Below are 26,903 nucleotides of genomic sequence, written 5' to 3'. Positions count from 1 at the left end.
TAGATTAGATTCCCTACAGTGTGGAAACAGGCCCTTCGGCCCAACCAGTTCACACCGACCCTCTGAAGAGTAACCCACCCGGTTGGACCCATTTCCCTCTGACTAACGCACCTCGCACTATGGGCAATTTAGCATGGCCAATTACCTGACCTGCACATCTTTGGACTGTGGGAAGAAACCCACGCAGACATGGGGAGAATGTGCAAACTCCACACAGACAGTCACCCGAGGCTGGAATTGAACCTGGGGCCCTGGCGCTGTGAGGCAGCAGTGCTAACCACTGAGCCACCATGCCACCCCTTAACCTAAGAGTTATTGTTAAGTTTATGAGTTTCAGCATCCACATCTGGTTATAACTGCACAAAGGAGGAGCAAGTGAGGACTGCAGATACTGGAGATCATAGACAAGATTATGGTGCTGGAAAAGCACGCAGGTCAGGCAGCATTGGAGGAGCAGGAGAATTGATGTTTTGGGCATAAGCCCTTCATTAGGACTTCCTCCAATCCTGATGAGAGGATTATGCCCAAAACATCGATTCTCCTGCTCCTCGGATGCTGCCTGACCTGCTGTTTTTCTAGCATCACACTCTCGACTATAACTGCATAAACCAAACAGCAATCTGTTGCTGGCCAAATCTCACTCTGCATGAACACGCCCCAGTGGCATGATATTTGTCCTCACTGCCTACAAAGCAGCACTGTAAACACAACTCACAATGAGCTCCAGCAAACGTGTTTTCAAATACACAGCCTTCCACAGTCCTCAATTTTAAAACATTTTTTTTCAATTGTGATATTGACGAATACAGCACATACTGATTACAGTTGACTATTATGTACAAACATTATATTCCTGAGGCACATAGGTGTCTGGGCTAACAGTAAATGCTTAGATGACCGCAGAGGAACATGCTGCCAGTCGGTGTCATGCTTCAAGTGAGCTGAGGTAAGATGGAGTATGAGATCTTCATACCCTCAAGTCACAAGCTATGAAACCGCAATGTCTTTTAAAATACTGACACCATGACCTCTACAGCAGACTCACTTCTCATCTACAGCAGACTCACTTCTCATTTCTTATCTGCCTCAGTACGATCCTGTTACTCTAAGTGACAAAAGAATTTCTGGTGCATAGTGTCTCCCACCTTACACCATATTCCAAACGTTCTCATTTCATCTGCATAAAACATATCACATGTCAAACTTGTCCCAGTTCAGATGAAAGATAATCGCCTGAAACATTAACACTGTTTGTCGCCCCGCAGATGTTGTCAGATCTGCTGAATGTTTTGTCTTTCTTCCAAAGGTCTAATGTTTTGATGCTGCTATCAGAAGGCACATTCCAGTGTCTACACTGGTCATTGCGATCTCTGAAGGCCTTCTCACAATGTGGATTCCATTTCATGTCCTTATTTGTGAAACTGGCAACAGCTGTTGTCTAATTCTCTGATCTTAACTTCACATTCATGTTGTTTCTGTATTCATTCAGCTCTTGGCTCCGGTGATATTCAGCGCTGTGCTGTGTGTGCTCCCTGTTCATACAATCACACAGGCCTCCACAGAAGGGACACTGCTCCCCACAGCCACATAACATTGTGGACAATTCACTGGATGGGGAAACAGTGATTTTCCCAGCAATGTCCTGCTCCCAGTTTTTAACCCTTTCAGTCAGATCATTTGTTCTGATAAAACATTCAATTTCTTGTTTGAAGTTCTGAGTGTTAACCTTTTCAGACTGAATAGTAACAGGTCCCACTGTCTCTTGTGAAATCTGTATCTCATCCCCCAGATTTGCTCTGAATGTCTGAATGATCCCAGTAACTGACTGCTCACTATTTGAAGGTGTTCTGTCTTTCACAGTATCCCTCACCCGGGTGATAATCCTGTGTAGAACTTCCAAAGCGAGAGAGCGCAACAGAGGAACTTGTTCATCATTTGCGGCTGCACAGTGTTGGATAACTTGTTCTTTCAGCCAATCTTTCTCGAATGACACGGTGTGTTGTTTCTATTGGTTATATTCTTCAAAACTGTCTCTCTCCTTCAAATGCAGCACACTCAATGTCCTACCTTTAATATGCTTGTTGTTAATAATTTTTCACCACTGTTTGAAACATTGAAAAACACATTTTTGGAAGTTACTTCTATTTTAATACCATTGAAACTGTTTTCAGCTTTTCCCTCCCTTTGTGAACAAGCTTGTTCTTCTCAGTCATCATTCTCATCCGCTCAGCTCCTCCAAATTCTTGGGGTCTGATTATTCTTCAGGTGATGATTTAGTTCCAGGATGTGGACTCAGTAAAACCCACATTATTCCTGTTCTTTGTACTTGATTAGGAGAATGTCATTACCTGGATTACTTTACACTTTATTTACATCATCTGTCAGAACCAGACTCAATTCTTGTTCGCTAGGAGTTTGGTTTCTCCCACTGGGTCAGGTTTCAGGTTCTGAGTCTCTCTGAACAGGCTCTGACTTGAGTAACGTGTGGGATTCAATTAGCTCCAGTTCCACTTTATTATCCGTGGCTTCCTGTTGGTGGAGAGTGGGTCCCGTTTCCAGAAATGGTTGCGTAGAAACTAATAAAAACATTAAACACCGTCAACTGTGCAACATTTGGGAAAAGTGTAAATGTGGATAGAAATACATTATAGTGATTTAATCAGTGTTTGGAAAAATTTGGAATCTCACCTGTTTGATGTTCTTCTCCAGACTTCCCATGGCATTGTTGTTGTAGGTTTCCAGGTTTACCTGTGGGCAAGAATTAGGAGTTTTAACTGTCAATGTATGCACGTAGATACAAGGATGTTGCCAGGGTTGGAGGATTTGAGCTACAGGGAGAAGTTGAGTAGGCTGGGACTGTTTTCCCTGGAGCATTGGAGGCTGAGGGGTGACCTTATAGAGTCTTATAAAATCATGAGGGGCATGGATAGGGGAAATAGACAAAGTCTTTTCCCTGGGGTGGGGGAGACCAGAACTAGAGGGCATAGGTTCAGGGTGAGAGGGGAAAGATATAAAAGGGATCGAAGGGGCAACTTTTTCACACAGAGGGTGGTGTATGTATGGAATGAGCTGCCAGAGGAAGTGGTGGAGGCTGGTATAATTACAACATCTAAAAGGCATCTGGATGGGTATATGAATAGGAAGGGATATGGGCCAAGTGCTGGCAAATGGGACTAGACTAGGTTGGGATATTTGGTTGGTATGGACGAGTTGGACCAAATGGTCTGTTTTCACGTTGTACATTAGTATGGCTCTCATGTGTCTTGCACTACTATTTTTTTCACCCCGCTTTTAATATATGCTGGGGTGTGTACAAAAGTGAGAGAGACTACAATGGGAAACAGTAAACCTAAATAAATAAACTCAAACCGAAACTGCTGGAAATGCTCAGGTTAAGAGAGATAGAAATTAGAGCAACTTGAGCTCAGTGGCTGATATAGCCTGTTGTACTCTTCAATACAACCATGTCTGATCTTCTGCCTCAGCTTTGTTTTCCTACTCATTCCTACACTCACATTGTTGGAGGGAGCATGTTGTCATGGAGAGAAGATGAGCAAGCAAGCAGGAAATAGAGAGTAGGCATAACTTGGGTCATCCTCTGGCTGGCAAGAAGTAACAGGTGATGCACCACAAAGTTCAGTTTTGGGACTTCAACATTTTGTAATCTGTAACAGTTATTTCGATGAAGGGACGGAAGGTATGGTTACTAAATTTGCTGATGACACAAAGACAGATGGGAAAGAAGATCGTGAAGGAGCTGCAAGGAGGTGACAAAAGGATATTGATAGGTTGGGTGATTGGGCAAAGATGTGGATAATAGTGTATAATTAAAATATTGTCCATTTTGTGGTAAAGAGCATAAATGTAGCATATTATCTAAATGGTGAGAGATTACAGAACTCTGACATGCAGAGGGATCTGAGCATCCTTGTGCACAAATTACAAGAGGTTAGTTGTACTGACTGGACCATAGGATTGCTTTCTCATGTGAGAGAGAGAGAGAGAGAGAGAGAGAGAGAGAGAGAGAGAGAAAGAGAAAGAGAGAGAAAAAGCGACAGCAAGTCGTGATTTAACTTGAGGGTCACCATACCTTAGGCAACTGGAGAGGTCGAGAATGAGTGTACTTCATGGTAATCTCAGCCAATGTGGGAATGTCGGAAAGCCAGCAGAATATTATTGCTCATTGCAAAGGGAATTGAATACAAAAGTAAAGAGATTGTGCTTTATTTATACAAGGATTTGGTGAGACCACATCCAGAATACAGTGCAATGCAGAGTGATGCCAACAACAGAGGTTCAATCACCTTCCAGCTTAGGTTACCATGATGGACTCACCTTCTAAATCTCTGTGGCATCCTAGAGGTTACAACAGAACAGAAACTGAACTAGACTACCCAGATAAATAGGTCAAGCCACCAGAGTCCCAGAGCACAGTAAGGATGCTGTCTCATTAGGGAAAACAATTAGTGATGGTTGAGACTGCCTGGTTTGATATTCTACTTCCTCTGATACTCACCTCTCTGCGTCCTTTTCCACATTACTAATCCGATTATTCCAACTATAATAGCCAGTGGAGTGATCATGAATCCTAACATTTCAAGATGTGAGTGTCCAGCGCTGTTTCCTGGGACTTCTGAAACACATTTGAATAAGATCATGATTATTCCTCTGTCCCTGAACCCATTCAGTTCTGAATTAGCCTGTTTGTATGTTGTCATTGCTCCCAGGATTACATTACCAAGAGGTGGCAGACAAACACCTAATTTCCACTGAAATAAAGGCCAGCTTTGGCTGTATTGTTAAAGGCTTCTGGCTCATTGCTCTATTCAAGGGGAATTGGTTGAGCTCAGTTGGCTGGCTTGTTGGCTTACAGAGCAGTATGACACCAGTAACAAGGGTTCAATTCCCATCATGGTATGAGGTTATGATGAAGGACTCTCCTTCTCAACCTCTTCCCTTGCCTGAGGTCAGGTGGCCCTCAGGCTAAATCACCACCAGCCACTCCTTTCTAATGAGAGAGCAGCCCCTGTGGTCTGATACAACAACAAAAAACAATCTATTCAGGACATGGGAGGATAACTGCCCCAGTCTCTTCTTTGAAATCTATGGGTGGTAATGGTTCCCTATTTACTTAATAATGACTGCTGTCTGTCTCTAATAGGTTTTTGCAAAGTCTTTTATTTACACTGTTGTGGAAAAAAAGAGTAATTGTACAAATGTCTCTTACAAGTAAAAACTATTCCATCATTTTTTCACCATCTTGTACATATATCTGATTAAATCAAACACGATATTATGTTCTATATCATCATCATCATATGCATGATTATAATACTACAGTGCCCCCAAGTTTCTCTCAACTTTAACTTGGACGCTTTTTAACCATTTCTTCCACCATTAACACCCCCCAACCAACAGTAATACCTGAACTTCACAGGTTGTGTCTTTGTAGCATCTTATAGTTTATTCTGGTCTTACTCTCATCACCACTGATCCAAGGGCAAGAGTCTTCAACCATTGCCGTGATGTAATTGTAATTCTGTATAATAGTCGATGCATTCTTTCTCAGTATCTCACAGTTTATGGTCATTACACTCATTCAGTTTTTTTGCTCTGAGTAGTATTGATACGTTTTGGGTCCTACTGAACATTCCAATCTGGTTTGGTCACTATGAGAATGCGGTTGCTCTGCCTATCTGAGGACTGTTTCTTCTAACTTCCCAACTCTGGGCCATATTAAGTTGCACTGTCAAGTAACTGCACACAGCATTCACAACAAGGTGGATGACCTAAAGTTACTGAAATAATTCCACAGAGGCTGGTATCCTATCACCAAGTCACCCTTTACTTACATGTGGAAAGACATTACTCCAGCTCCCTCAGAACCAGATCAGAGTGCTTTTATCTGTCACCTCTGCTTTTATCTGTCAGCTAGGGCTCCCTGATTTGACCAGATTAACAGCCCAAATCAGGGATCTCATCTTCACCAAAGATCCTTAGACAGCACCTTCCAAACCCATGACCACTTCCATCTAGAGAAATGCTGAAGGCATGAGGCACAAATTGATTGAGGGGAATTGAGCAAATATTTTTTAAAAACTACCCGTTTCCTTTGTACAGGCATGTCTTCTAAATAACTATTACATGGGTGGGACGGTGACTCAGTGGTTAGCACTGCTGCCTCACAGCACCAGGGTCTCAGGTTCAATTCCAGCCTCGGGTAACTGTCCGTGTGGAGTTTGCACATTCTCCCCATGTCTATGTGGGTTTCCTCTGGGTGCTCCAGTTTTCTCCAACAGTTCAAAGATGTGCAGGTCAGGTGAATTGGCCATGCTAAATTGCACATACTGTGTTAGGAGCATTAGTCAGAGGGAAATGGGTCTGGGTGGGTTACACTTCGGAGGGTCGGTTGGGCCGAAGGGCCTGTTTCCACACTGAAGGGAATCTAATCTACTCTAATGACCTCAGCAACTATCCATTCCTCCAAACTCAAAAAAGCTAGACATCATGACAAACAAAAGAAGTTCAGGAGTAGATTTGGTTATAATTAAAGCCTATAATATTGCCTGAAACAGCAGCAATTCTGAGGACCAAGAACATTTTGAGGAAAGCAAGAATAAATTATAAATTTAATCTTGCAGAAATATAAATATAAACTGGAAAAGTTTCAAAAGATACTTAAAATGGAAACAGTTGGCTAAAATGAATGAGTCCATTAAAGGCAGAGTTAGGACAAGTTAAAATGTGGAATATAGAATTGGCAGAGACGCAAAGTGATTACTTTGCATCTATTTTGCAGGAGGAAAAGGCATAAGTCTCCCAGAACTAGAGATCCAAGTGATTAGGGAGAATGAGGAGTTGAAGGATATTAGTATGAGTAAAGAAGATTGTATTGGAGCAATTAAAGGGGTTGAAAGTAGACGAATCACTTGAATCTGATGTTTTACATCCTTAAGTGTTGAAGGGGGTGACTATAAAAGATAAGCTTTGGGTTAGGTATTGGTGATTACCTTCAAACATCCTTTATAATTCTGAATGATTCCTGCAGGTTGAACAATAGCAAATGACACCCAACTATTTAAGAATGAAGTGAGAGAGAGAACTGGGGACAACTGTCTACGCCCCCACCCCACTCCGGCCTATCACCCTCACCTTGACCTCCTTCCACCTATCCCACCTCCATCGCCCCTCCCCCAAGTCCCTCCTCCCTACCTTTTATCTTAGCCTGCTTGGCTACTCTCTCTCTTATTCCTGATGAAGGGCTTATGCTCGAAACGTCGAATTCTCTATTCCTGAGATGCTGCCTAACCTGCTGTGCTTTGACCAGCAACACATTTGCAGCTGTGATCTCCAGCATCTGCAGACCTCATTTTTTACAACTGTCTATAGCTTTACAGAAGTAGCAAGGAAAATTCTATAGAGAAAGGGATAAATAGACATTTGACTAATAATGATCTGATTGAGCAATGTTAGCATGGGTTTGTGAATGGAAAACCATGTTTGATGAGCTTATTGGAGTTCCTAAGAGAATTGATAAAGAAGAGTTGATGCATGCAGTATACTTTAATTTTCAAAGGTCTTCGGGGTAGATGGGAATGTAGAGTTTAAGACATTTCGAGATCATCAATGAATTGCAGAGTCGCCTCAGCTGCCAGTTCAGCTCCTTATTTGCATTTTTGGATGGTGTGAATCTCTGAAAGGATTAATTCACAAATTGTGGACCACTCATTAAAACAAACTTGTCTGGAAAGCCCTTTGTGAAAAGATGTTCCACAGTGACTTGATCACTGCCTCAGTTATAGTGTGAAGTCTGGTAATGTTTAGTCACATAGAGAAATATCTACTTTGATAAAAAATGCTGGTTCCCTTGAAAGTGGAAGAGGTCCATTTCCAAATTTCCAGGGCCTGTCTAAGAGATTACAAGAAAAAAAATCATAGTTCTGCTGGTGCCTGGCCGTTTCTGGATTATACATGTGTGGCAGAGTAAATCCACCATTTTTTAAAAATAGTTCCTGACCGTCATTCATTACATGCAAACTCTAAACTTGTTTTTCCTCAAGTGATCTCCATAGACTCTCTGAAGAATTTCTTTGGGCATTGCCTTTGGTGTTGGCAGGCTGTGATTAAAGATTGAAAACTCATCCATCACAAAGTACCAATTCACAAATTGTGGACCACTGTCATACAATATGGTCTGCGAAGGTCATGATGCTTCCATCACAGCTGATCACTTGCCCAACCCTCTTGACAGAATTTTCTGATGTGGGCTATTCTGCACCAACCTTGAGCTGTCCCTGGTTTTTTGAAATTTCTTCTTAGAAGCCGGCAAACAATTTGTTTCAGAAGTAGAAGCATTTTGTTGTTGCCCATAACAAAGACCAAATCTTTTTATTCAACGGCAGCAGAGTAGGGCTTCTGATCTTGGGTATCGCTCACTCTGCCCAATTTTCTTTTCTTTTTTTCTCCTTCCCTCTCTTTCCTCATCCTTTTTTTCTTTCTCATATTATTTTAACTCTGTTGAAGAGCTCGATTGTGGTGACAGCCCTGTGCAGACTTATGGCAGTCCCCACCTCTACAAGATGGTGGCTGAGTAGTCTTGGCCATTTGGCCTGCTCTTCTTCCTCCTTCTCTTTAATTGTTTTCTTTCTTTCAGTTTTAATTTTTTTTAAAGTTTTTTTTGTCTACAAACTTACCTTCTGGGGCAAGGCAGTGGCAGCAGCAGTATCGGGCTCGGTGAATTTGGCGGTTAGCTAGATGTCTAATGTTAGGCAGCATCTGGGGCCTGACCCGGGACTCTCAGTGAATTCCAGATGCCTGTGCATGGACCAAAGGTGAGACAGAGGATCTGCTTGGGTGGCACCTTGATCAGAGGTTGGTCAGTCTGAGATTCTACGCATCGAGAGTGTGGTGCTTACAGCCCAAAGCGCTTATGCCCAAAATGTCAATTCTCCTGCTCCTCAGATGCTGCCTGACTGGCTGTGCTTTTCCAGCGCCACACTCTTGACTCTGAGTTTCAGCATCTGCAGTTCTAATTTTCTCCTCCCTGAGATCCAACACAGCCATGGAGGATCCCCTGACATTTGCAGTGATGACGAAACATCGAGCGAGTGTGTAGAAAATGTAGGAGGATGAGCTCTTTTAGGAAGTGCAGTTCCAGAACAGCTCAGCAATGGCTGAACATTTAGCTTTAATTTCTTTTTCTTGACATAATGTGAAGAAGGACTGTGTCGTTTCATTTTATTCTTTAATTTTTCCAGCTATGCTAAGAGCAACTGCAATGTTTAGCTTTTAACTTTGTTCTTTCTATTCGTTCTTAAGCTTTTGTACCTAAGTACTTGTACCTGAGATGGCACTGTGTGGGACAACATTGAAAACTTTGCACTGCACTCCTGTACTTTTGTACACGTGACAACAAAGTCTAAATCTAACTTGGAATCCATTGTATCTTGAGACAATATGTCAACTGCAATCTGAGCGTTGCCTGTTACAACTGCTTCTTGGAGCCATTGCAAAAGGCTTGCCAAGATTGTCATACCAACATCAGTGCTTATCTTAAATTCTTTTGCGAAGCCTTTTGTTTCTAGGGTGACTGAACATAATCTCTGGTTTTCCTCCGTAACTATCCATAAGAGATATGTTTTTTTAACTTCCAATTTCTTGAAGCATCTGGTTTTTCGAGGTGTCATTTCTTTTCCCTTTTGCTATAATTTTTGATCTGAGAAATTGCTGCAAGTGACCGGTCTTCCTTCAACTCCTGGCCGTTCCTCCATTGCTCTTGTACTCCATGGTTTGCTCAGCTCCATTAGGTGAACACGATTAAATAGCTGCTGTACTGCTATCCCGAACCAGGGGCCACAGCCGAAGGACACTTGGCTAAAGCATTTAGGACTGAAATGAAGAGACATTTCTTCACCCAGAGAGTGGTGACCCTGTGGGATTTGCTACAACAGAAAGCAGTTGAGACCAAGACATTGTATGATTTCAGGAAAGAGTTGGATATCGCATTTAAAGGTAGCAAAGAAAATGGGAGAAAAGCAGAAAGAACAGGGTGATGAGTTGGATGGTCAGCCACAGTCATAATGAGCAGGCTGGAGGGGCCAAATGAGATTATTCCTATCCCTAGCTTCTACTTTCCTGCTCTTTCCCTGTGTCCACAGGCTTTTGAGTGAGGAGGGCTGTCTCACTGAGTCATAGAGATACACTGCATGGAAGCAGGCCCTTCGGTCCAACTTGTCCATGCCGACCAGATATTATAAATTAATCTAGTCCCATTTGCCAGCACTTGGCCCATATCCCACCAAACCCTTCTTATTCATATACCCATCCAGATGCCTTTTAAATGCTGTAATTGTACCAGCCTCCACCACATCCTCTGGCAACATATTCCATACACGTACCACCTTCTGCAGGAAAATGTTGCCCCTTAGGTCCCTTTTAAATCTTTCCCCTCTCACCTTAAACCCATGCCCTCTAGTTCTGGACTCCCCCACCCCAGGGAAAAGACCTTGCCTATTTACCCTTTCCGTGCCCCTCATGATTTAATAAACCTGATCACCCCTCAGCTTCTAACACTCCAGGGAAAAGAGCCCCAATCCATTCAGCCTCTCCCTATAACTCAAACTGTCCAACCCTGGCACTTCTGATCTACCTGACTAACTGAATCATCGAAAATTTCGGCATTTTCCCACATTATTGCCCAATTCTGTGTTTTTCCTTTGCCTTGAATACTGTAATGAACTGTTTGTTTAGGTGTTAAATTCCAGTGTTTATCCCGAAAAAAACCGAATAGCTTTTCACTGCAGAGTCTGATGATGACCCGATCATGAATAAGCTCAACTCTCAATGCTCCACACCCGTGTCAATTAACAAACTCTCACAGGCCTGTAAGAAATGATTCAATGGATTTCCCTGGAATCTGGGCTCTCTGAATAAATCATATTCACTTGATTGCAGGTATTGGTCTAGGATGAAATGGGCCTTGAATGCCTTTAAGGGGAGATTTTGAATCTGCAGTGCTCTCTTCCAACCTGTCTCAAAGGCCTGACTTCCGAGTGGAACATAAAGATCTGATGTCACTGCTCAATGGCACACAACTTAATGCTGCTAGGTACAATTGTTTCTTCAACGTTATTGTGAGGAGGCTCTCTGAGTTTTTGAAGACTGCTGCTCACATCATGGCTGGCTTGCCCCAGTAAGAGTCTTCTGATATTTTCTTTACCTCTTTTGAAGTTATCTGCTGATGTTTTCCTGTGGCTCCAATACATGATTAAATCAGAATCTCTACAAGGTTCCCCACAGTAGGCTATTGTATAAAATGTGGAGGAATGGGATTGGGGGAGATAATAACAGTTTGGATCAGTAATTGGCTTGTTGAAAGAAGACAGAGGGTGGTGGTTGTTGGGAAATGTTCATCCTGGAGTCCAGTTACTAGCAGAGTACCACAAGGGTCAGTGTTGGGTCCACTGCTGTTCGTCATTTTTACAAACGACTTGGATGAGGGCGTAGAAGGTTGGGTTAGTAAATTTGCAGACGACACTAAGGTTAGTGGAGTTGTGGATAGTGATGAAGGATGTAGTAGGTTACAGAGAGACATAGATAAGCTGCAGAGCTGGGCTGAGAGGTGGCAAATGGAGTTTAATGCGGACAAGTGTGAGGTGATTCACTTTGGTCGGAGTAACCGGAATGCAAAGTACTGGGCTAATGGTAAGATTCTTGGTAGTGTAGATGAGCAGAGAGATCTCGGTGTCCAGGTACACAGATCCTTGAAAGTTGTCACCCAGGTTGACAGGGTTGTTAAGAAGGCATACAGTGTTTTAGCTTTTATTAATAGAGGGATCGAGTTTTGGAACCATGAGGTTATGCTACAGCTGTACAAAACTCTGGTATGGCTGCACTTGGAGTATTGTATACAGTTCTGATCACTGCATTATAAGAAGGATGTGGAAGCTTTGGAAAGGGTGCAGAGGAGATTTACTAGGATGTCGCCTGGTATAGAGGGAAGGTCTTATGAGGAAAGGCTGAGGGACTTGGGGCTGTTTTCGTTGAAGTGAAGAAGATTGAGAGGTGACTTAATAGAGACATATAAGATAATCAGAGGGTTAGATAGGGTGGACAGGGAGAACCTATTTCCAAGTATAGTGATGGCGAGCACAAGGGGGCATAGCTTTAAATTGAGGGGTGATAGATATAGGACAGATGTCAGAGGTAGTTCCTTTACTCAGAGAGTAGTAAAGGTATGGAATGCTTTGTCTGCACTGGTAGTAGATTGGCCAACTGTAAGTACATTTAAGTCGTCATTGGACAAGCATAGGGACGTACATGGAATAGAGGAGTTTCAGATTGGTATGACAGGTTGGTGCAACATCGAGGGCTGAAGGGCCTGTACTGCGCTGTAATGTTCTATGTTCTACTTACTATTACCATGGTTTGTGTTGTCATGAGACATATGGCTGAGTGTTCTGTTCTGCGCATTGAAGAGATAGCTATCCTAACTCCTTCAGGTTGTATGTGGACTATAATGACTGCCCTCAGACTGACTCTAGTAGAGTTTTACAAACCCTAGAAATTACGTCAATATATATAACACTGCAAGTTCATCTCTCAGAAGCACAGAACATTCTATCCTGTCTTTACAGGCTCCTGCACATGACAGCTGATGTCATTGTTAAATTATATTATAAATTGCCATGTCCTTGTCACATCCACTCTCATTTTATTATAAACTTTATACGTGTTGAAAATCTACTTCTACGTCTTGGATTTGCTGCCTGGCAATATAATAAAAGATCTGCTTTTATATTCTAATTGGTTCACCGTCATTCATTATCTTTTACTCCATTTTATTCCTAGCTTCCTTCTTAGTGGTTGGCGGGGGAGGAGAGAGGAATTTGGACTTGAAATTGGTCATGGGCAAGTAGCAGTGAGCATATCTGAGACACAATTAGTTCTTGAGCACTAAATCTTGGCTGTCATTTTACTGAAGCACTCAGTGAGCACTGGACTGTTTCTGCTGGTCTGAATTGCCTTATTGTTCGCTCTTTGATCACTCCCTATTTCTGGAATGTAACGTTACCTCTTTTATATAGAGCCAAAATATTTGTACAAGGTCTCTCATTCTTTTATCACTCATTACAATTTATTTTGCCTCTAAGTGATCAATGTTTACTTTAGCTGATTTATTTGTAAAAGATCTGCTTTCATATCCCTGGTTGATTTACTTTTCTGTTCTATCTTTTACCCCATTTTCTTCCTAGTTTCTTTAGCAGGCCACAATTAGATTATTCTTGCTCAGTCCTTTTTCTCAATCATGTGTATTTTCATTGAACATGTAGTTTTAAATATTTTTCTCCATTGATTAAGCATTATACCTTGTAATTTTATTTACAATTGCACTATAGTTAATTTCCCCTTCGTAACAATTTAACGATTTGAGACTGGAGTTTTTTTCCCCAAACTTAAGATGGAATTCATTGTATTATGAATACCTTTTATCATACAGTCAACTAATATGTGATTATTAATTGAATTGTGCTTCATTGCATAACACAAGCTGGAAAGTACCTTGCACTTGACCCATAGATGATTCTGCAACTTTCTATTTTAGAAATCCGTTCAATACTAATAATACAGAAATTACTGTAGTAAGGATTAGAAGAGATGTTGGTTGCTGGTTGTTGATGACTAATTGATGTCTGGATATATATGGGGGAGGGGGAAAGAGCTGGGACTGAGGGAGAAAGTTACAATCAATATACTCTACACGAATGAAAGTTAAAAAGTTATGTCTTGTAGTTCCTATTTAGATACAAATCCAAAAAGAAAACATCTCACAAACATTATTGCATATTCTTTGTTGCATGCTTCGACTATTTTTTTTTGCTTAATGTTCTCTGTCTCAGTGAAATCGCTGTGAGGGGGCCTTTAAACTGTTCCACTTCTGTTTCTGAGTCTTGTGATTCCTGCTCTTCATCTGCACGTGTTTTACTTCCTGATCCTCTGCACCAACTTCCTTTCCCAGTCCTGCTGTGATGACAGTGCTACCCAAACACTATCTTGATGGGACCCCATTTTAAAGTTTCAGATTGTGTGTGACTCTGGATTGAAAACCGCGGGAAGAGGACTAAGGGAGAGGGGTGGTGCAGGTGAAGTGGTTTGTGGGACAGCTCTTTGCATTTAAAAGGTAGGGCTTTACAGTCACTAGTTTTAGCCCTGGGAAAAAAGGGAAGACCCAGCATCTTACAGATCATGGTTGTAGCAGCAATTGGATCTCGAAGAACAGACAATGAAACAACATAACAAAAATACAAACATCTGAAGGGGTCTTACAGCTGACAAAACTCTCTCTGAGCCCCTCTCACCACCAGTACCATCTTGGAGCTAGAGACACTAAAATTTAATCCTGCAACATCACTGGGGAGGGGGAATGGCTGACAGGTTTGGAAATGTCCTGCTTTACCATGTTTTTTGTTGTAAGGTTATTATTCCTCCTCCTCCTCCTCCACCACTCTTCCTGTCTTTCCAAAATGTTATATTCTTGTGATATTTATTCCCCAGCTTTGGTCAGTTTGTAAACTGTGTTTCACAGTGATGATTAGATATGAACCATCTATCTCTAACTTGTACCTATGGTTGATCCATCTTATTACAAATACTTTGCAAATTCAGTTTAAATGCCTCTGAGTATTTGGTACTACCATTTGCATGGACCTTATTCTCTGCTGCAGTATTAATGTCAAACTCTGTGTCTTTTCCCATTCTTGTTTTTATGCCCAAATCTTTCCACTGTTCCATTGTCTCTATTTCCCTCATTAGATTTCTAAGTCTCCTATCATCCAAACCTGCCAGCCTCAAACCATCAGTTTCAAGACTGCCCAGATATATTATTTCAGGACAATGAACCCAGCCCAGTTCAAACCATCCTGAAAAAAAGTTCTCTTTTCTGAATATTGGTACCAGTGCCCCGTGAATCAAGACCCCTTCTCTTTAAACTATCTTTTGAGCCTACATTTAATCCATCTGATCCTATTCAGGTTAACACATGGCAGAGATAACAATCCAGGTATACATAGTTTTCTTAATAGATTTGAATGTAACTGCTAAATAGGAACTATGAGATGTGTAACTTTTTAATTTTTCATGCAGAGTATATTGATTGTATCAGTCTAACAACTTTCTCCCTCGGTCCCAGCTGTCTCCCCCAACCACATATACATATGCGACAATTACTTCACACAGAGAGTGGTGGGCATTTGGAACACGTTGCCAGCAGAGGTGGTAGAGGCAGGCACAGTAGATTCATTTAAGATGCATCTGGACAGATGCATGAGTAGGTGGGGAGCAGAGGGATACAGATGCTTAGGAATTGGGCGACAGGTTTAGGCAGTGGATTTGGATCAGCTCAGGCTTGGAGGGCCGAAGGGCCTGTTCCTGGGATGTAAATTTTCTTTGTTCTTTGTTCTAAATATCTTTGAGGTTTTGCATTTTAGCACATGCCAACTCCTCAAACTCAGTCAGTGAAAATTCATTCTGAGTTTTATTCCTATCATTAGCTCTGCATGGACCACAACAACTCAATCCCCTTGCTGCCCTTGACCTCCAGTCCAATTTCATCTCTAGATATGAAAAGACATCCTTAATAAGGCACCAGGCAATGGAACACAAACATTGGGGAACTCTCATTCACAGTTGCAGAGAATCGTCATATCCCATTACTATCAAAATTCTTTCCACACACCCTGTCCCCAGCAACAAACCGGATCCTGAACCACAGTGCTACAATTAGTCATACATCCACCTTACAGTCTTTAATCTCATTGGCAAATACTTCCCAATTACTGGCCAAGTCTCCCCTACCACTCCATCCTGAATCCCAGCATCTGCCTGACTCACAGTCACACTCTCCTGTCCCCGGTCAGTCGGCCAACTTTAAAGTTCTACTTAATCTAAAGAATGTAACTGGTACCTCACCCTCTCTCTGACTGTCATGTCTGCAATTCCAAATCTATCTCGGTAACTCAGATATAAACATGTTCAAATTGCTTACACTAACCATAGTTATGGTTCATTAAAATTGCAGTACACTGCACGACCTGTCATTTTATTGCAATTATGACACACTATCAGTGCTGCTATCTTCATCTAAATGTATTTGTATACTTAGTTAACCAGTTACTCATTTGGTAAATTTATTATGTTACAGTATACCAGCTGGAAGATAAAACTCTCACCAGTTACTGGAGATGCCAAACAAAACCTTGCTCGATTGTCTCTAACTATTGGGTCCCCACTTACATACCAGCTCATGTTTTGCATGAATGATTGAGGTCATTGTAATATTTAATATGCTTTTGTATGGTGTCAAGGAATTACGATGTCTCCAACTAAATGTGATTTGTGACAAACATCATTTTGACAAAATGTCTTCACCAAATCTCTGGTAAATTCAGTTTCTCAGAAGGTTTAAGTGTACAATTAACCGGTGGTCTGTTGCCATTACACAAACAGCTACGTGGCACTCTGAATTCATTCAAAAATCCTGCAGCCAAACCATCAGAAAAATTACAAAATGTAAAAATATATAGCTTGCTTAGTGACGTATTTCATTTTACCATTCCACATTTCTTTCTGTTTTATTCCTTTTTTTGAATCTGTTTCTTCGGCGCAGTCTCAGTTTCTCTTGCCTGTTACTATGTATATCTCATTCATTTGATCCTTTTAGTTACACACACTCTCCCTGTTCTCTTTCTCCCTCACACATGAATATCGATTATAGTCCCTTACCCCACTGATAGAGCTGGGCCTCTGCCAGGCTGCTGTGTTCAATTTGACAGGAGTATTGATCCTCATCCCCAGCATTGATCTCAATCTCTTTCTGGATCTGATGGGTCCCATCGTGGTTCGGTCGAACCCCCGAGGATTGGGTCTCAGACATGACCTCTCCATTCCTTAGCCAGGTCACCTCGATGTCTGCAGGATAAAACCCAGTGACCAGGCAGGAGAGAGTGAGCGGCTTGTCCTGACCATTGGGCTCCCTCCTGGAGATGAACACTTCAGGCTGAACTGTGATGGGAAAGGGTGAAAACACAAACAACAGACAGACACTGAATGGAATGGGAGAACGGATTCATAGATCAGTGAGGTTAGATCAGAACTGAAATAAATACCTGTCCTTTTGAGATATTCCTTTCCAAAATGTAAGCGTAGTTTTAAGCGTTCAACAAGTTCTATTTCCAACTGCCATTTCCAATATTTGTTCCAGGATTCATCTGAATTCCATTTCTCTGCAGTTTTCACTGCAAAGTGATTGGATGCGATCCATCTCATTCTGTCTGGCTCTAAGCTAATAAAGTCCTTTCCATCAAATCCAAATCGCATCGTGATATTAGTGGAGCTGTCATCATTTATTTCAACTTTCCTTATCCATTGGAAAATGTGAATTCCTGTCAGTAATGAACGGTAAACAAAAGGTACTATTGTTAGAAAATTTAATATGTAATGGGTTTCCCTGTGCGCTCAGTAATAGGTTTCTCTGTGGGCTCTGGATTGCAACACTAGTAAAATTAAACTAGCTGATTATTACAATAGATTTCTTTATTGAATTGTTTACAGCAGGATTTATTACTGTAAAACCAATTTTGCACACAGTACTGAAGGAACACCTGCATGGAAGAAATCTATTGTCTGTGAATATCTTCATCTTGTGAAACCCAAGCAGTTCTCTGGAACTTGGGAAGTATATCCTAGTTTTGAGGGTGTACAGGAGGAGGTAAAACCTGTTCCCCTGTAGGGACATGAAGCCATCCTGGCAATACCTGCACTGTCAATGACAAAGGACCAGCAAGGAAATCAATGTGAGGAACTCATCTCCTGGGGAGTGTAGCTAATAAAGCAAGTTCAATGAGCTCACGAGATAGGATCACTGCACGAGCCTCTCTGTTACAATATTCCTGCGTTCTGCTCCCTTCATGGTCATACAATCATCGCCCCACACTCCACAACGCCTGTCCATCTTTCAAATGAAATGCCAAACCTGTACTCCCTCTCATATAGGGAGGAAAATCAGAATTAATGTCTTGGGTCTGGTGACCCTTCCTCTGGTTTTTCTGGACAGATACTGCTGGGCTTTTCCAGCAGCTTCCGTTTTTATTCCATGTTATTCCAGGCATTTGGGTTGTCTCCATTACCACCGTATTTTTAATGTTTTGGAATTATCTCTCTGCCTCATTTAATGGGATTACAGGTCACCCCTTCAGTTGTTATTCAGCTGTTGACACTTTACTCTCACTGTCTAACACTCTTGGTCAGCTGCAGTGACTTCTTATTTGGCACTCCATTCACACCACTTTTGTGATCTTTTGATCTCTCTGCCCAGATTCTTGTCTGTGTGCTTCTCTCTCACTACACCTGATGATGGGGCTACCCTCTGAAAGCTTGTGATTTCAAATAAACCTGTTGGACTATAATCTGGTGTCATGTGATTTCTGGCTTCATAGAGACACAGTCATAGAGATGCACAGCACAGAAAAAGATCCTTTTCAACCAACTCATTCATGCCGACCAGATATCCTAAATTAGTCTGGTCCCGTTTGCCTGGATTTAGCCCGTACTCCCCTAATCCCTTCCTATTCATATACCCACACAGAGATTTAGTCTTAGCATAGAATCAGAGCTCAACCTTACTTCAAAGCAAATAAGAGATCTGCTGAAGCAGTCTCACATTATATAGCATCATCTCCAAGGTGAAGTCACCATCATCCAACTGGACCATAGGCTGCTCTCTCATCACAGAAAGATAGAACTGGTGATTACTTAACCTGAGGGTATTGGTTAGCTCTGCTGGCTGGATGGCTAGCTTGTAATGCAGAGTAAACCAACAGATGGGTTCAATTCCCACACCAGCTGAAGTTACCATGAAGGATTCTCCTCCCCAATCTGTCCCCTTGCCTGAGGTATGGTGACCAGCAGCTCTCTCTCTCTGATGAGAGATGTAAAAGATTCCATGGCATTCTGATGACACATTGAGGAGTTATCCTCCGTCTGCTGACTAATATTTACGAGGAGGGGAGTCAGAGTCAACAAAGTGTGGTGCTGGAAAAGGCACAGCAGGTCAGGCAGCATCTGAGGAGCAGGAGAGTCGATGTTTCGAGCATAATCCTTCATCAGACCTGCTGTGCCTTTTCCAGTGCCACACTTTATTGACAAATATTTACTCCTCATTCAACATCATAATAAGTGGGGATCATTGTCACATTATGCCATGGGAGCTTGCGATGTTCAAGTCGATTCCTCTATTTCCTATATTCTTGCAGTGATTCTCTGGAGATGAGCTGCCCTGAGGTTATGAAAAGCCTGAAGTATATGTAAATTTTCCCTCTTTCTCCCAGCTGAGCACAGCTGCATTCCTCACTTCTCGACAACTCATACCGCCTAAACTGCAAACAGATTCATCCCTCTGTGACAGGCACCCAAGTGAACATTATCAGTATTCCAGTCATCATTAACCATTCACTGTTATTGGACAGGATTTCAACAACTTTGGATGCTCTGTGACTTGGAAGTGAAGCTGAAGGTGTTAATAAACGCCAATTTGTCTTTCTGGATAATGGAGTTTGTTAGATTGAGGACTTTGTTAAACAAGTTCCCGCCTCAGGCGACTGACTGTGTGGAGTTTGCACATTCTCCCCATGTCTGCGTGGGTTTCCTCCGGGTGCTCCGGTTTCCTCCCACAGTCCAAAGATGTGCGGGTCAGGTGAATTGGCCATGCTAAATTGCCCGTAGTGTTAGGTAAGGGGTAAATATAGGGGTATGGGTGGGTTGTGCTTCGGCGGGTCGGTGTGGACTTGTTGGGCCGAAGGGCCTGTTTCCACACTGTAAGTAATCTAATCTAATGTAATCTAATCTAATCTAAAAAAAAAGTCCAAGTGGATTACTGCAGTGCCATTCATAGTATGGTGGTACACTGTGTGGGGAATTGTGCAGTATAGTGACAGGAGTGAATTTCAAAAGAGGTGGATTTGGTTGCAATCAAGTGGGCTGCTTTGTCCTGGATCGTAATAAAATCAGGAATATGGTTTGTTGGCAGTGAAACCATCCACTGTAATATCAAATCTGTCCATCTGCTTCACTACATGTGCTTAAGAACAGGAGGTCTGTCAGCATGTGACTCCTACAGCAATCTGGTTGACTCTTAACTGGCCTCTGAAAAGGCTGAGCAAGTCACTTAGTTCATGTCAAATTCGGGACAGGCAACAAATGTTGACCTTGTCAGTTCCACAAAAATCCCATCAAAGAGGGAATTAGCCTGGTTTACCTGATTGAACGCTGTAATACAGTGGACAGGATTGCCCATACATTGTATGTACACCCAAGGGTCATGGGTTGCAGTGTAACTACAGATGGATGCCCACCTGGCACTCACTGAACACAGCAGTCAGCTGAGAGATAATAAGTCAGCTAGCATCCACTGACAGGGGAAGAATTTCAGGTTGATGACCTTTGTCAGACGGGGAAAGTTTTTCAATACATAACAGGTTTTGAGCAAGTGAGAGTGGAAATGGAATAAGGGAGAAGATTAGTGACAGACTGGAATGGGGAGAGGTTAAATGACAAAGGAGTTGGTGTTGCAGAGCCAAAGGGAGTGTTGGTGGGTAAAGGAACAGAAATTGAGTGTTTAGAAGGATTACACAGGATTCCTGGCACAGAAACAGGTTAAACCAGTCCCTGCAAGTGCTTATGCTCAACCTGAGCTCCTCCCATCCTCTTTGCTGTAAACCTACATTAGTAATCATCTATTGCCTTTCCCTCAAAATACTCTAGCTTCTCTTTAAATGTAACAATACTATTTACTTTAATAACTCCCTGTGGTGGCGAGTCATACATTTTTTCTACTCTTTGCGTAAACGTTTAAATTCTCCTTTGGGTTTCTCTGGTTATCTTACATTAAGGCTTTGAATAATTTTCCCCAAAAATGTTCTCTCCAACTCAATCAAAATCTTCCAAAGTTATTAAAACCTCCAATATGCACTCGTGAGGCCTTTTTGCCTCTAAGGTAGAATGGACTCAACTTTCAATTCTTTTCTGATATGTAGTTGAAAAATGTGGTGCTGGAAAAACACAGCATTCTGATATGTATCCCATGTTATACATCCTCTCAGCACCATCTCCAGTGCCCAATGTTTTATCCTTTTCATAATATGGTAACAAGAGTTGCAGTCTGTGATCTGAGTAACTGATCAATACAAATTTAGCATAGTTTCCCCAATTTTCAATGCTGCTCCTTTAGATATAAAACCTAGTGGGTGGCACGGTGGCACAGTGGTTAGCACTGCTGCCTCACAGCGCCAGAGACCCAGGTTCAATTTCCGCCTCAGGCGACTGACTGTGTGGTGTTTGCACGTTCTCCCCGTGTCTGTGTGAGGTTTCCTCCGGGTGCTCCGGTTTCCTCCCTTAGTCCAAAGACGTGTGGGCCAGGTGAATTGGCCATGCTAAATTGCCCGTAGTGTTTGGTAAAGGGGTAAATGTGTGGTGGTGGGTCGGTGTGGACTTGTTGGGCCAAAGGGCCTGTTTCCACACTGTAAGTAATCTAATCTAGTGCTTGGTTCACTGTTTAATGGCTTTGCTAAGCTGAAATGCAGATTTTAGTGAATAATATGTTTATATGGCAAGATCTCCTTTTCTTCTCCCCCCCACCTAGATCGGCAGCTACTCACAAATAAATAACTTTCCAATTCCTAGAAAACACAGCCAACTCCCTACAATTTCATGTCGTCTGCACTTTATAAAAGTTTTGATTCCAAAGTCCAAAGGATTGATGTAATTTGTGAACAGCAGTAGTCCCAGGTCTGAAGACTTCCCACCTTCTGCAGCTCTGAATAAGTATCTTTTACTCCCGTTCTCTATTTTGTCTTGAAGCCAACTTGTAATCTGTTCTGTGACCTTGACCCTATCCTCACCCTCACTGGCCTTGTTCATTTGTCTATTGTGGAGACTGAGGCCAGAGAGGTCAGGGCGGAAACTCAGTAGATCATTAAAACATCAGCTGACAGGAAGCTGGAGTCACAGAGGGAACAGAAATGCTGTGCAAAATGGTCACCTGTGTGTGCATGATCTCTCCAGTGTGTGGAGACCACATCACAAGCAGTGAATATAGTAGGCTAAATCGAAAGGACTACACTCTACCACAAATCACTGCATCACATGGAAACAGAGCTTTGGGTGAAGAAGAAACAACAAAGTGGAAGTATGTGTATTGTTGCTCTTACCGGATGTCTGGTTTGTATTCTTCATTATCATCTTCAAGTTCTCTTTTGCAATGGCACAATGTTTAATCCCTCGATTTGTGAGATATTCCCAGTATTCTTCATCAAAGGCATCTGTCATCCACTGCTGACGGGAGATTATCTGAGGGGTACCGCTGTCATAATAGGCCACTGGAACTCCATTGATCATTCCCACTCCAACATACTCAGGTAAATCAGCAGTGCCAGAGGTAGCTAAATACATAACTGTAAATGCATTCCTGTCTGTAGAAAATAAACATTAATACATTCAAGGGACATCTGAATAAACACTTACAAACACTACCACCTGATCAAGGAAAACTCACCCACATAGTGATGGTGTGAAATCAGAATGATGGCGTGAATGCTGAAATCTGGATAGTGTATCCACACCAGTACATACCTACCATAGCTCTAACGGCAGCTGAAAAAGTCCCAAAGACACTGGCACACATCCTCTGATCAGGGTCGATACTGAATGCATTGACCCGACTGGTGGAGACTTCTGTAACCTGACCCTTTTCTGCTTTTTCAGCTACTTCTTTCAGTTCAAGAGGTGAGGAAAGAGTGACTGGCCCGAATTAGGAGTGGCAGTGGGCAATTCAGCCCTTTGAGCCCACTCCTCCATTTAACATGATCATGGCTGATCTCATCCTGGTCTCACCTCCACCTTCCTGCCTGCTCCCACAGCCCTTTATCCTGCATTTGACAAATATGGCATCAAGAAGTTCGAGGTATCAAGGGAAAACTCTTCGCTGGTTGGAGCACACAGGAAGACGGTTGTAGTTTTTGGAGTTCAGTTATCTCAGCTCCAGGACGTCTCCGTACAGGTTCCTCAGGATATCGTCCCAGGCTTAGGGTGTCTGGTTGTAATGATTAGCTGATCACTGGTCGACCCAGGAATTAAACTGGGTAACTTTACCTGGCCGAGCGTGTTTCTAGAGTGTATATACCTAACCCAAGTCTCTGATTCTGAAGTCCATGTTAAGAACAGTTGTGGAGAATCCCAGACAATCCCAGAATCCTGATTTGCGCCTCCCAATCTAGATCCCAAATCTGATAATCCAGAGACCTGAAGATTTGGATCAGTGAATCTTCAGTGAGTGAAAATAGAGATAAGGCCAGATGCTGGCAGGTGAGACTAGATTGGGTTGGGATATCTGGTCAACATGGATGGGTTGGACCAAAGGGTCTGTTTCCATGCTGTACATCTCTATGAGTCTATACATCGGAAGATTTCTGATAGGAAAGAAAATGCTCCTGGAAGCTGCCTTTTTATTGTCAACCATTTTTTCAGTTCAAGCATTAAACAGGCTGCTGTAAGCATTTTGAATCAACTTGTTATGACAAATCTCCAGGGTGGGACTCAGATCTAGACCTTCTGACTTGGCTGCGGGAGCCTTAAAGATGACTGTCCCTGGTATTTTAAGACAGACAGTCTCCTATCCAAATACTGAGGCTACTAATGAGGAGCAGACAACATCAGGTACTTTCAGACTCATGTGACCACTGGGCTTCAGAAACCAACAGCTCATTTTAAATCTGTGGGGAAGGAGAAAGAGAGAGAAAAAGCTGTTTCCCTCAGAGCAAACCCACAGGGAGAGAGATGGGGAAAGACTGTTAGACAGAAAGGAACAATGAAACAGACAGTGAAACATGTCCACGGAAAGTGGCAGGAGCACAGAAAAAAAGAGCAAGAAAACCAGAGAGAGAGAGAGAGAGAACCAGAGAGAGAGAGAAAGAACCAGAGAGAGACAGAGAGAAAACCAGAGAGAGAGAGAGAGAAAGAACCAGAGAGAGAGAGAGAGAAAGAACCAGAGAGAGACAGAGAGAAAACCAGAGAGAGAAAGAACCAGAGAGAGACAGAGAGAGAACGAGAGAGAGAGAGAGATAGAGAACCAGAGAGAGAGAAAGAACCAGAGAGAGAACCAAGAGAGAGAGAGAGAGAGAGAGAAAGGGAGGGACAGACGGAGAGACTGAGACAGAGACAAAGAAGAAACAGAAACATAGGGATACAAAGAAAGGGAAAGTGAGATACTTAGAGAGAGAGAGACAGAGCAGAGATAGAGGGACAGGGCCAAAGGAAAAAATATCCAGAAGGAGAGAAGCAGAGCTCCAGAGAAAGACACACATACATGCAGAAGGATACACAGCACCACCCCCCACTACCTCCCCCCCACCCCCCACCCCCACCCACACACACACAAATTGTGGTACACTGAGACACAGAAAGTCAGAGAAAGAACATAGACACACAGTGAGTGAGACAGACATGAAAGGAAATTAGCCCCTCAGCTCTTCACTAGTACAATTGTGACATTAATTCCTGACAGAAACCGACTGACATTTCCATCCCTGTGAAATCCCAGGAGAGTTCCGGTCTTTGCCCTGAGCTGGAGAAGAGAGAGAGAGAACGGAAAGCTGAGTTCTGTACTTACCGGGAGAGACCCGGGAAAAACACAGGGAGATGGTGAAAAGGATCAGCAACATTCTGGGAATTTGTTGTCCTTATTCTAACCAGGGACTTGGAATAAAACACTCTGGGGTTGAGGGTGGGGATCAATTAATGTTTGCACACTGGAACATACAGTAGAACAACAATAAAATCGAATTAACTGTTCACCTTGAACTTTGGTCATTTCCTGAACTCAAATTCCAGAACGCAGAGTATCAACTATTGGTCCATCTCAGGGATATAACCAATGAAAAAGACGAACAGTCACAAGCTGCCTCAGCTGCCAGTAAGCTGACTCACACTGTGTGATTCAGACTGAGAATTAAGAAACAGTGGAAGTGAGAGTGAACAGGGTCAGCCACCAGCTCAACAACAAACACAGGATTCACAACAATCCTTGTCCTAATAGTACACATTTTGACATTGGCCTCACTACCCAGGAAAGGTTAAACTGCATCCACTCAAGACAAGAGTTACGCATCAATATGTTACAGTTAGACAACCTCTTTAATATTGTGACCAGTACACAGACACTTCACAGAGAAACACACCAAATAGGAGGAGAGTGAGGGGAGGGAGTCACAATGACAGGGGGAGAGTGAGGGGAGGGTGTCACACTGACAGGGGGAGAGTGAGGGGAGGGAGACACACTGGCAGGGGGAGAGTGAGGGGAGTGAGTCACAGTGACAGGGGGAGAGTGAGGGGAGGGAGATACACTGACAGGAGGAGAGTGAGGGGAGGGTGTCACACTGACAGGGGGAGAGTGAGGGGAGGGTGTCACACCGACAGGGGGAGAGTGAGGGGAGGGAGTCACACTGACAGGGGGAGAGTGAGGGGAGGGAGTCACACTGACAGGGGGAGAGTGAGGGGAGGGAGTCACACTGACAGGGGGAGAGTGAGGGGAAGGAGTCACACTGACAGGGGGAGAGTGAGAAGAGAGAGTCACACTGACAGGGGGAGAGTGAGGGGAGGGAGTCATACTGACAGGGGGAGAGTGAGGGGAGGGAGACACACTGACAGGGGGAGAGTGAGGGAGTCACACTGACAGGGGGAGAGTGAGAGGAGGGAGATACACTGACAGGGAGAGAGTGAGGGGAGGGAGATACACTGACAGGGGGAGGGAGAACACTGACGGGAAGAGTGAGGGGAGGGAGTCACACTGACGGGGGAGAGTGAGGGGAGGGAGATACACTGACAGGGGGAGAGTGAGGGGAGGGAGTCACACTGACAGGGGGAGAGTGAGTGAGGGAGTCACACTGACAGGGGGAGAGTGAGGAGGGGGAGTCACACTGACAGGGGAAGAGTGAGGGGAGGGAGTCACACTGACAGGGGGAGAGTGAGGGGAGGGAGACACACTGACAGGGGGAGAGTGAGGGGGGGAGTCACACTGACAGGAGGACAGTGAGGGGGGGAGTCACACTGACAGGAGGAGAGTGAAGCAAGGGAGTCACACTGACACGGGGAGAGTGAGGGGAGGGAGTGACACTGACTGGGAGAGTGAGGGGAAAGAGTCACACTGACAGGGGAAGAGTGAGGGGAGGGAGTCACACTGACAGGGGGAGAGTGAGGGGAGGGAGACACACTGACAGGGGGAGTGTGAGCGGAAGGAGTCACACTGACAGGGGGAGAGTGAGGGGAGGGAGTCACACTGACAGGGGGAGAGTGAGGAGAGAGAGTCACACTGACAGGGGGAGAGTGAGGAGAGAGAGTCACACTGACAGGGAGAGAGTGAGGTGAGAGAGTCACATTGACAGGGGAGAGAGAGTGAGGGAGTCACACTGACAGGGGGAGAGTGAGGGGAGAGTGTCATGCTGACAGGGGGAGGGTGAGGGGGGGAGTCACACTGACAGGAGGAAAGTGAGGGTGGGAGTCACACTGACAGGAGGAGAGTGAAGCAAGGGAGTCACACTGACACGGGGAGAGTGAGGGGAGGGTGTCACACTGACAGGGGGAGAGTGAGGGGGGGAGTGACACTGACAGGGGAAGAGTGAGGGGAGGGTGTCACACTGACAGGGGAAGAGTGAGGGGAGGGAGTCACAACGACAGGGGGAGAGTGAGGGGAGGGTGTCACACTGACAGGGGGAGAGTGAGGGGAGGGTGTCACACTGACAGGGGGAGAGTGAGGGGAGGGAGACACACTGGCAGGGGGAGAGTGAGGGGAGGGAGTCACA

General features: G+C 43.6%; 1 protein-coding gene across 1 annotated transcript; it reads right to left on the bottom strand.

The window, feature by feature from the left end:
* Nucleotides 1–763: 763 nt before the first annotated feature.
* LOC132832756 (class I histocompatibility antigen, F10 alpha chain-like) lies at nt 764–24,841 on the bottom strand. The gene is made up of 7 exons (XM_060850886.1): nt 24,716–24,841; nt 22,260–22,520; nt 17,163–17,438; nt 16,780–17,058; nt 4,517–4,633; nt 2,689–2,748; nt 764–2,576 (listed from the first exon to the last, which is right to left on the bottom strand). Exons 1-7 carry the CDS (start codon nt 24,765–24,767, stop codon nt 2,434–2,436), a joined length of 1,188 nt encoding a protein of 395 aa, XP_060706869.1. The 5' UTR covers nt 24,768–24,841; the 3' UTR covers nt 764–2,433.
* Nucleotides 24,842–26,903: the final 2,062 nt, after the last annotated feature.

The sequence above is a fragment of the Hemiscyllium ocellatum genome, chromosome 35, assembly GCF_020745735.1.
Source record: "Hemiscyllium ocellatum isolate sHemOce1 chromosome 35, sHemOce1.pat.X.cur, whole genome shotgun sequence".
In the NCBI taxonomy this organism is placed as follows: Eukaryota; Metazoa; Chordata; class Chondrichthyes; order Orectolobiformes; family Hemiscylliidae; genus Hemiscyllium; species Hemiscyllium ocellatum.
Note: the sequence above shows the minus strand (reverse complement) of the source record. Positions and strands in the feature narration are given on the sequence as shown.